Source organism: Limulus polyphemus, unplaced genomic scaffold (assembly GCF_000517525.1).
Source record: "Limulus polyphemus unplaced genomic scaffold, Limulus_polyphemus-2.1.2 Scaffold6, whole genome shotgun sequence".
Classification (NCBI taxonomy): Eukaryota; Metazoa; Arthropoda; class Merostomata; order Xiphosura; family Limulidae; genus Limulus; species Limulus polyphemus.
In genome coordinates, this window is record NW_013665616.1 from 2017206 (window position 1) to 2029578 (window position 12373).

At 28.2% G+C, this 12373-nt stretch overlaps 1 protein-coding gene across 2 annotated transcripts in view; it reads left to right on the forward strand.

Annotated features, from left to right (window-relative positions):
• Positions 1–12373, forward strand: part of LOC106476350 (protein diaphanous-like) — a 74835-nt gene that overhangs the window by 9936 nt on the left and 52526 nt on the right. For both annotated transcript variants that reach the window (XM_013937045.2, XM_022381024.1), the window contains exons 4-9: positions 1591–1761; positions 7146–7247; positions 7999–8132; positions 10643–10711; positions 11157–11223; positions 11814–11947. In XM_013937045.2, the coding sequence (XP_013792499.1) occupies positions 1591–1761; positions 7146–7247; positions 7999–8132; positions 10643–10711; positions 11157–11223; positions 11814–11947 (677 nt within the window). The remainder of the gene's footprint in view (positions 1–1590; positions 1762–7145; positions 7248–7998; positions 8133–10642; positions 10712–11156; positions 11224–11813; positions 11948–12373) is intronic.

The following is a 12373-nucleotide window of genomic DNA, read 5'->3' on the forward strand; positions in this document are numbered from 1 at the left end:
GTTTATAGCACACTGACTATCGCGAACTAATAATATATACTCTCTTTGGTGCATCGCGTTGGTTATATTTACAGCCATGTGGAAGCATTCTAGAAATTTCAGTCTTGCGTAACAATACTGAGCTACATTTAAACGTTTACATATATACATATATTGTTGATTCTTACTCTGAAGAATTTTCTACAACTTTGGAGAAGAGGCGGGAGTTTTGCAATAAATATTTAACAGTATAAGCTATGCACGTTTTAAAATATAAACTTAATGTAAACAAACGATGATATTAAAATAAATATATAATATCAAATTTGTTACAAAACATAACTGAAAACCAGCCATACTGTTTGGCACAATATAGTGTATTCCTCAATTTAATAAATAAAAGGACAAGTTAAAAACATTTGTGTAAATAACATTAATAACTTTTTTACTAACAAACAAGACAAAATTAAATTTAAAACACATAAGATTAAAAGGATTTTGTTAAAAATAAATAATTAAAAACCAGCAATACTGTTTGGCACAATGTAGTGTATTCCTCAATAGCTACTGTTGTGAATCTTTGTAAGTGATTAAATACATTTATGGTAGTTACACATGATTTTTGTCTCCTTGGGTATGCCATAACTTGTGAAAATACATTGAAATTTTTTACTGTATTTGGCTAAAACTTTACTATTTGTCAAGTCTGGAATGTGATCTCATGGAGGGATTACTAAGATTTATAACTTACTGTAAAGGTCTTCAGTGATTGTTTGACATGATTATCTGGGTTACCGTACAGAAATCTAAAGTTTCATAATTTTTTATTAAAATTGTAAAAACATGGTACAAAATATTTAACATTTTAACAGAAATAATATGTAATTTGTTATCACTTCAAAATTAGAAACAGCTAGTGCAGATAGCCCTCTAGTAGCTTTGTGTGAAACTCGTAAACTGAAGAAATTTCCTTAAAGTTTTAATGATGTTTTGTTGTAATATAACTGTAAAAAGAATAATTTCATAAATTACAATTCTTTTAATTCATACATATAATTATGCCATCTCACTTGAATTTAAGTAAAATACTTCTTTTGGCTTATGTTTTAAGTATATTTCACAGTATTGTATGTCTGTATAAATAGATATATGAGCTTATTCAGGTACAGTATGTGAAAAGGTTGAAGCTTCTCACCAGATGGATTTTTTTGTAGCTTGTTTAGTGCTTTTTTTTTCTTATGTTACTTTAAAATTGAAGAACAGGAAAACCTTTAAAATCTAAGCTCAACTTTTTTTATTTGTGTAGATTTGGGAAGCATACAAAGCTTACATTCCAATTTTTATATATATTGTTCATTACATAATTGTACAGTGTTTACAACCTGTCATAATTTTTGTGAAATTGTTTCAATAAATCAGTGTTACATAATTATAAACATCGTGTTATACCATAAATTTAATGAAAAGTTAACTACAAAAAGAAACTATGATTATTTATGCCATTTTTGCCAAAGCAATTATTTTGTATAGTCTTCAGATGCTTTTAAAGGTAACTTATAAACAGTGTTTAAGTGTTCACATCACAAACATATACTTGCTCTTTCATTCTAGAGAGATATGTTTGGAGGTTTGGGAAAGTCAAAAAAAGAAAGAGGGAAATATCCCCAGTCTGTTAATCCTCGACCCCAGTCTGAGGATTTTAGTGATCACTTAGATGCTGCTGAACATATGCTGGTCACCTTAACAGATGAAGAGATAAACAATGAATTTGAAAAGATGTTGGTAAGTGTTGTGAACCATGAAGGTATGATACATTACATCATCATTCCTTAGAGCTTCAAGTTCCATTGTACTAAAATTCAATACCTGCTAACTCTAAGTACTTCTTTGTACTTTACTCTCATGCATTGATAGTATGATGTGATAGATTTATCAGATTGTCTATATTTAACAATGTATTTAGAACCCTTTATGTTAATAGATGACCAATTAATTTTTACACTTTAATTCGGTAATAAGACCATCTTGGGACTTTCAGAGCCCCCATTTTACCATGTGTTTAAATAGTTTTATTGGTTTCTAAATTTTTTTTTCTTTTCCTTTTATTTCACGATTTATTTTTTACTGAGGGGGAGATATTTATGTATATGAAGGCAAGCAAAACAAAAAAGTGCATGTTGCATTAAAAAAAGTGTTAGAGGAGTAGGTAACCATTCAATTATACACCAAAACATAAAATAAGAACAATACTATGACATATAACTCTAGTATATTATTTTTCTGGTGATGTTGCATTATATCCATATTAAAGAAGGAATGAAAGCCACAGCCAACCTGACTTTCTCCTGACTTGAGTTGCATTCTCAACAAACAGCTACATCAGATTTTTAACAAAATCTGTAAAGTCATCTTATAGTTGTTGCCATGGGTAATATAATCACAGTTGTTATTGCAGTTGATTTCATGCACTCCCTTGAACAAAAACTTTTAACATGCATGATGATACAGATAGTTCTTACTCCTGCATATTAGTTCAGGTACACTGACAGTATCTTTGATGTCTGGAAACACAACCTTGATCTGTTGTTAAGCTTTTATAAATTTATATAGTAACAAGAGATCTGAGTATAAATTTCACCCTTGGCACATATGCTTTTACTGTTGAACTCCCTTTATAACATTAAAAAAACAGCCATATTACATTATAACCTTCATCATTCACTACATTTAAAAAGTTTTGTACTGGTCAAGTTTATTGGAATGTGGCATTAGGCTCCTTGCCATAAAAAAAAAAATATACACACATTACTACATGAAAATGGCTACCTGATAGTCTTCATAGAAACAACCATGATAACTCCCCAAAGTGGCTCTACCTCAGTCCTGAAAAGTAAGGTTGTCACCTCCACCAGATAAACACAGTCTTCTTTTTCCAGAAATTTTTTTTACTATTCATATATTGTACAAAGTCTACAATTTTTTGGGCAGGAAGTATAAAAAAAAACAATATTGATAAGAGATAAAGATGTAAAATATATTGCAATTTTTGTTTTTGTATCAGATGTTAAAACTTCAGGGAATTTTTAATATAAGATTAACAATACAACTCCATTCATCCAGTATCTAACTTTTTACAATGTATTTGAATGTCAGTATATTTAGAAACTATTGTGATCCCACAAATAACTTCCTGACATTTTAGTAATGTATATCAATTTATCTTGCACCAAAGTAGATTAACATTGTTAAACACTTACATTATTTTCTCTTTATTCAAAAGTATTTCAGTTTTATCTATAACACTGGTCATTTATACTGCTCCTGAAGAGAGTTAGAAGCTTAAATTTTCAGCATAAAATGCAGTAACAAATTTTTCTGGGATTATTGTTTTAATAGGAGTTTCATCATGCTTCTAAGAATAATGAAAAAAAAAAATGAAGCTACTATGATGACTACATTTTTTACAAGCCAAATAGTCTTGTTTCAGTCCTGTATGGGGAAGTAATGGGTTTATATTTTTTAATAAATACTTTTAACAGGTAAAATTCATTATATTCTCTTTAATTAATTGCCAAATGATACAAGTTACCTTAAAGTAGAGCTGAGCAATTATTGCAATTTGATAATTTATTAATCATCGGGCTTATTAATTGATTACATTCAACTAACTGATTATCGTCATGAGACTTGAATAAGTGAAATAACCAAAAATAGCAATAACCCTGAATACTAATTTCATTTGGTTGATTGTTTTCATGAGTCATGACACTAATTGAGATGAACAATCTTGAATTAATAAAAAATAATAAATTATAATGGCAATATTTTGATTATTTGGATAGTTCTGTTAGTTGATTATTTTTGTGGCATTAAGCAATTTAATCATAATTTCTATTAAACATTTATTTTATGTGACACTAATCAATGTTTATTGGTAATCAAGTTGTTGCCCAGTTCTACACAAAAAAGCACTACTTCACTGAAAACTGGAACTAACTATGTGGGGTATCTGCATATACTCAAGGTGGAATGATTATGCATTAATATCTGGACACATTTGCCTGTAAATTTGTTAATCACCTGCATAGGCATGTCCAGTAGTGGGACACCTAATAGATGCTGATGTATTAGGTAACTTTCTTTACATTTCGGTAATAATTGCCATTCACAAAGAATAAACCCTGTTACTTACTTAGAATAATTGCTTTGAAAAAAGTGTTTGGTGATTACTGACTGAAAGTATATTTTGAATTTCTTCATGCAGTTTATTTATACCGTTTATTTTTGTCGAACATTATTTACATAAATTTGTATACAGCAAAATTAAGAAATTAAAACATTGTGTATTATCAGTTATAAGAGGATGCATTGGGAAATTAATGAGATAGTTGTACATGTAGAGAAACCTGTAATATCTAATAAGCCTTATGCTTTTATTCATTGCTTACATTTTACTTTCTGGAAAGAAAAACCACACTGTGATGTTTCTTCTGAATTAAGATGAATTATGGCTATTTTTGGCCAAATCTGACACATCAAAATTATCAATTATTTTTTAAACATAGTTAAAAAAAAATAATAGGAGCATAGTTTCACAGTGAATGGTAATTACAAAAACTATTTTAATGATAATTAGTAAATCATGACTTACTTTCAATAACATAACACTTTCTTGAATCTTTTAATTTGCCTTAGTACCTCATAACAGTTTTATCACAGAAAGTTCATTGTGTCATACACAAAAAATAACAAATGATTCACTTTACTTTACACAATCACAGTAAAAGAAATGTTTTCTACAACATACTAAACATTTTGTAAATTATGGTTATGGTTTTACTGCATTATTCAACAAATAATATCCTGCTGTTAGACTATATTAAAATATTTTAATTGAAAAGGGAGATGTATATTACTACATACAAAATTTATCATTGCAATGTTTAAAACAATTTTTTTAGTGATAATGAAAAAGACTAAGCTTCTTACAAAAATCCAAAATTATTGTACCTGAGACTGTGTAATGCAAAAATTGTAGCCATTAGTCAAAAGTTTACCTCTCAAGGAGAAAACACTAAATAAAAACGAATGTATTATTGTACTCATTGTTAAAGTATGCTAGTATAGATTTTATACATAAAAATTTACAGTTATTGTTGTATAAAGTAGGCCTAGTACATTATATTGTAAGTTCCAGAGATTTTGTTGTGTGAAACTTGCCTGTAAATGAACATAAACACCAAACCTGACATAATTACAAGTACAAAAAATTACTATCTGACACAGTTGGAGTACAGTGACCTTAAGAGAATGGATGTTTTATTTGTATAGAAAATCTTGTGCTGAAGTAAGAATTAGCAACCAAATATGTCTGTTTTTGATAACCTGTTATTGTAGTTTTCCTGACATGTGGTTTCACCAAAGGACAACAGCTATAGTATTTTAATTTTCTTTGCTACCTTTTAAAGTGGTATATAAACTGAGATAAGAAATGTGTGTGAATATTTAAATGTGTAATCATGGCATGACCATTAGGTATACACTTAAGCTTATATGATGCGTTTTATATGTAGCCCATAACTTCTTAGTACAATTTCTATTTCTTTCTTGAGAAATTGATGTAAAATGACATCAAGAAAGATTGTTTGCCCAAGTAGGTTCTTGTCTCAATTTTGCATATAATGCTGCCCTGATAGTATTATAACCAGAGCATCATTTAATGTAAGTATTCTGTGGTTTTATTTAAAAATATAGGTGAATTTCAACTGACTTCTTGGTTTTTCAGGTGTTCTATACACAATGTTAAACTGCATTTAAAAAACACAAGGGAGTACAAAACATAACTTGCATTTATTGTGATATCACAACTTCAATATATTTTTTAATTTGTGTGATTTCTAACTTGGCCTACTTTTATGTATTGTGTTTTATCACTGTTATAATTATCATTGAACAGAGTGGTAATGATTAAGTTATGTGATAGTTTGTTGCAGCATATTATTTGATAGAGTTAAAATGATACATAAGTATCCTGTTTGAAGTATAGTCACATGTATTTTTACAATCAAAAAATATGAACCAGTAGCAACCAAATATAAGAGATTATATGTTTGTAATCTATCATTTGTGTAAATACACCAGAAAAGTTAATTGGCTTTCTTGTAATACTATCTGCTTGTTAGTTATATTAATTATACAATTTTTATATTAAATATTGCTGGTTATAAAACATTAATCAAAAGAGCATTTAATTGTAGTATCAGAATGAATGAATTTGTTGAAAGTTAATATTTTTTTGGTTTTGAGTAATTTAACCAAATATCAGTATCTGGTATTGTTTATGAATGTCTGATCAAAACCTGTTATTTTCACATACATGTGCACAAATTATATATTAGTATAACTATGTTAGTATTGGTGTGTGATATTACTACATATAATACCCATATTGCAATACAAACCACATCATACAATCTAAAAGGTTGAAAGTTCTTTTACAATCTCTTTTCCAGTTCTCCCACTTTTCTGTACTTACTGGTGAACACATATGAGATTTGCTTAGGAGCTTTTTCAAGATTTATATTTATACATTTAATTCCTTGTATGTACAAGCACACTCATACAACTACTTTTTAAATTTTTTTCACTGTCAAAATTTTCTGTTCATAAACTGGAAAAATTTATTATTTATTCACTCACTTACTGCATTATAAGAGATTATAAATTTCTTCTTTAAAGCTTCAGGTTCACTTCAGAAAGTGAAAAATTTATCTCTTTAGGTATACAAATAGAAAATATAACAGCTTGAAGCCAATGGACTTAATTGTTTTTTTATTGAGCAATCTCGCGTGCCACTGAACTTCATTGTTGTTTATTTCCATAATGCAATAAAAAAGAGCATTATTTTAAACCTGAAAGTTTGTGTTCACCAATCTGAACTGCTAAGTATAAGCATCAGTATTTGTTATAGTAATAGATCTTATTGGAAAGGTTTGGCATAATGCATACATATCGTAGGGAAGTTTTAGAACAGTAAGTTTGTTGTAAGTTGTAAGATTATGAGTAATACAAGTTAAGATCCAGCTCTATTAATTCTATGTTAAATTTATATTAATCATCTGTTTGTATAGCTACTATCTTAAACTTGTCTGACATTTTCTTCAAAGGATGACATGAACCTTTCAGAGGAGAAGAAAGAACCTCTTCGTAGTCGACCAATGATGATAAAAAAAGAAATGCTTTCCATGCATCTAAAAGGAAATCCCCCTGTAAGTGAAATGTTAAAGAAAATGGAACCTTTGTATCATTTTTAGTATTTTAATACTGTAATTTCATACATTCACATGTGCATATATTTTATTTAGTTACTCTTTTTCCCCTTTTGAAAAATGTAAGAATTTCTTACTCCAAAGTATTTTAACTGTTATATATATATAAATAATATTTTTTGGTGTCTTTCTTATACATGATCTTTTCCATTCTTTCACATTTAGTGTATAAATCCTGATTAGAAAACTATTAAATTGTTTTATGATTCATAGAACTTGACGAAGGATTACTTTAGGTGACTGATATTATTAGGTTTGTGAATTTTGAGAAAATTGCTGAGTGATATAGTGAAGTAAGTTAATTTCTCTTGAAAATGTATTTGTAAAATGAACAACTGATTATCCTTTCTCACTATAGTACTTAGATTTGAGTTACATAAGAATGCATCTTGTTAAGTGCTGTTATGATGTAAAAGAAATGTATATTCATGAAGTAGTTGTAAACTGTAACACCATTTTATGCATTTTTTTTGTCATTAAAGTTGTCTGTTCTTAAATGGTATTCAGTTGTGAAGTGTAAGAGACTACAAAAGCTATGAAATACAAGTTAATAATTTAAAATAATACCAAAATTAAAGTATTCAACATCATTCATTTTTAATTGTTTTTATAAAATATTTTCAACAAATGTATTCTGTAAACAAATATTTTAGCAATAAAAATGTATTTTTTTCTTACTTTTTTTTAACAGAAAGGTAGTAATAGAAGTCAGTTTGATAGTCCAGAAAATTATGTGAGGTTTTTGTGTAACCCTGAGATGAGTTTAGACAAACTTCTCCGTGGTATTGAATCCTTGAGAATAGCCCTGACTAATAACCCTGTCAGGTAATACTCTGATGAATAAAGAAACTGTTATTAAGTTTTAGCTTTAAAAATCTAATAATAATAAAGTAGTCATAATTTTCTATTTCTTCACATTGAAAATTAAAATTTGTTTGCTTTATTATTAAGAACCTCTGATCAAAAGTAAGCCAACAACTTATATAAGTAATATACAAATTAGTGATGACTGTCCTGTGTAACAAACTGATTGGAAAAATATATATTTAACACACACACAAATTAAAAATACTTTTCCTACGTGTTATAACTGGTGTAACTTTAACTGACAGTTTTATACTTATTGAGTCCTTTGTCTCTTCCCCACTGGTAAACATGTGTGAAAGGAAATAGCTAATGTGAATAGCCACAAAAACAATCATTTTAAGCAAAAATCTATGGAAATTATGGCTTTGGTAAATGTTTTGGTGCAAGTTTAACTAATTAGAATTTTAATCTTTTGTCATTTTTTAGCTAAAACTTATTTATCCCCCCACCCCATAAGTTTTAATATTGGACAGTTTTTCTTTCTTTGAATAAATAAAGTCGTGGATCACTAAGAATTTTAGATAAATGGATATAAACTTCATTCTAAGAAGTGTATGTAAATAACATGAAAAAATAGGTGATTTTATAAGATGTGTTTACAATATCTTATACAGATTTCTTCAAAAATCTTTATATGTTTTGTTAAGTAACTCAACTAATTGAGGTGCTATAACTTGAACTTTCATAAAAGAGTATTATAGTACTTATTCTCATTGTTGAAATATTCACTGTTATCCTGGAAATATTATTTGTCATATGTTCATCTTATATACACTCCCATTCTGTGGTGGTGATTACACCAGGATATAATTTACATATTAAAGTTAATTCAAAAAGATAGAAGTTTTTGTATGGGTCAAGCATGATCTAGTGAGTAATTTGTATGCATGACCATTGCTGCAAAGTCATTCTATGCATTATATGAATGATGAGTGAATCCCAAGTGTAGATTCAGTGCCTTAAAATGAATTTCAGTTGTCGTAAAAGTATTTTTCTGTTTCAAATCTTGATAATTAGTTAAATGGACCTGACAGGCTCTTCCATAATTTTCAAGAACTAGAATAGAATGTACAACTTTCATTTTATTCTTACCAATAAGCTTGGTCTTTAACAGCTCAATAAAATGCATATGTCGTATTTGTCTTCTAGGAAGTATTTCAGAGGAAAAACATGCATAGTTTAGATGCAGAGTTGTTTTTTTTTTATGATTCTAACTCTATATATAAAATTTTGCTTTATAGACATGCAACTTTAATAATTTTTTTAATTTAAAAATAAATGTTTGTTAAAAAAATGACCCTATAATATGTTTTATATTAACAGCAATATGCCATATCTTATAACACCAAAAAATTAATACAAAAACTTGTATTAAAGAAAAAGTAGCTAAAAGGTGTTTATAGCAGTTTATAAAGTGAACTGAAGCTAAATTATTACAAAGTAAAGTTGTAATAAAGGCAAACATAGCTGAATGTGTAGAAATGTCTGAATGCGTGTTCACAAAGTGATTACCATATAGTTTTGAATGAACTGAGCATGCGTATTTTAGACATAAGTTGAGAAAGCCCATAGCAATTGTAATTAATGTAATATTTTTTTTCTTTTGGAAATTACAAGTGGGGTTAGTGTTTGTGTGAAATACTTTGCAAATAAAATAACTAAAGTTGAAATCTAGGCCAGTCGGTGATAACAATGACGTTGTGCCATCATGTAGCATATTCATTGCATTAAAAAGTTTGACTAAGCAAAAAACAGATGATTCTGAATGGAAAAACCAATATACAATCTGGACTCCTTGGACAAAGGCCTTTATAACAATATGAGATTTGTGACATTTGAGAAATTTGTGAGAAAAGTTCTGGACAGGCAGACAGAAATATGCAAGTATATTATTTATATAAATATAATAAGGTGCCTTACCATTTGAATAGGAACACCATCAAAACTATTGGTATTCTTCAAAATATCCATAATACTTCCACATCCATGATATACATAACTATACTAAACATGAAAGTGGCAAAACCACTAGTTACTGACGGGTATGTTTTTGCTTAGTTTTGTGCTTGTGTTTTATGGCAGCTGGATATCATTAATATCAACTCTGCAGCGAGACTGTTCATTTTATTATATCACAGCACTGTATATGCTAAAATAGAACAGATTCTGTTAATGTTTTAAGAAGTGTTTTTGTTTTTTAAGTTGGTTGGGAAGGACAAGTGCTACATTTTTAATCCTTTCATTATTTGTTTTGTCAGTATAGCTTACTACAAAGATTGAGAGAAACAATTTTCAGCACTTAATGTATTGTTTTCAGGAACTAAGAATTTTGATACTATTAAATGGAAAGTTATTTGTAACATATAAAAATTTATATGAATTTCAACATTTTTATTCAGTGGTTAATAATTGTGTATGAAGTATGATTATCAAGACAATTTAGGTTTATTTTTGTTTTAACTTTTCAGTTGGGTAGTGGAGTTTGGAAGCAATGGCTTGGATAAACTATTACAAATTCTGAATGCATGTTATGGCAGGTGAGCATACTGTTAACTTTCAAAATTGAGTGAAGAACTTAACAAATTATGCATGAAATTAAAGTATGAAGTTTGTGTAATTAATTCTCAAGCAGAAAAAATTTTTAACCACTCATTGTCAATGAATTTTTCTATTTTATTTTTCTTTATGCATAATGAGCTTTCTCAAAAATTGCATAAAAATATGCATCTAAAAGTAAAAATGTAGTAATACAAGACTTAAATCAATAAGAATAAATCAGTATAACAATTCACTGCAATTCTGAATACTCTTTATATAAATATTAAATTAATGAAATATTTTCAAAGCAAAGTATTTACTACCTTCTAATTATAAAATCTTGTTCCCAGTAGACCTACATAACCATTTTACAAACTATTGAAATATTTTTTTCTAATATATTTTGCTTTTTACTCTATCTTTTCATTTTCTTTTTTGTCATAGAGAAAACAAGTATGAAAAGATTCAGCATGAATGTATCAAGTGTCTCAAGGCAATAATGAACAACACAGTAAGTTAGAGCTTTCTTCCTTTATGATTACCTACAGTAATATTGGAGCATGTTTGAAAAAGTTTTATTAATATAGCCATATTAAGCTTACTCAGTGACTAGCTTTACTTTGTTTTCAGATATTTTAAAGAAGTACCCATCCTAACCATGTCTTAAACACCCTGATAGTTATTTTTAGTTTGTGAGTGTTCTATTAAATGTTTAAAGATTAGGTATAATTTAATAAAAAAAAAATTAAACAAAGATTACTTTTTTGTTGATTAAGTACCAAAATCTTGAGCTGTATTTCCAGTTTCTAAGAATTAGTAACTGTATAAGCAATAAAAAAATGTACCAAGGAATATATTTACTAGCTCAGTGCAGGCCAAGAACTTTGATCAAATTCCTAAAATTTTCATGTAAAAGTGAATATCTGTCATATCTGTGTTTGCAATAATGTTATGTATTTTTAAAATGATGTATGCATAAGAATTTTTGTATACAAATGACTAGCCAGAATTTGTTCAGAATTTTTTACTGATTTGAAATTACCAGCATAGCAATTCCACTTAAATTTGTTGTTTACCATATACTATTTCATTTTCTTGTAGGCTGGCTTGAAGCAGGTTTTCACACACAAAGATGCCCTCACTATATTAGCTCGTTCCATTAATTTCTCTCAGCCTAATATAATGGTGGATGCTGTCAAACTGATGGCTGCTGTGTGTTTAATTCCACCAAGTGGGTAAGTAGTGCATCAATACATCAGTGATACTTGAAAATATTATCTTTAACCTTTATTTTGAAAAGATCTTCACACCTGCCTTTAAACATGCACTGTTAAAGTGTAGCCTGATTAATTATCAAGTTGTAAGCATTTTGTATCAAATAGAAGCAATCTGCTGAAAGAAGAGCATGTTAGTAATAAAAAAACAAAACTCTTCAAAACCTTCTTAGTCTAATAAATGACATTTTTGTGTGCTTTATTATATTTTTATTTACATTTATGTTTTCTGTTTCTAGATTAGTTTAATCAAAACAGCGAGGATTACTGACAAAGACTACAACATTTAATTCTTGTAGCTCTGTATACCACTAGTTGCTTTCTCTTAACATTATTAAGTAATAAAGCTTTTTAACATAATGCTTTATGAACTACAGATGGCAGATT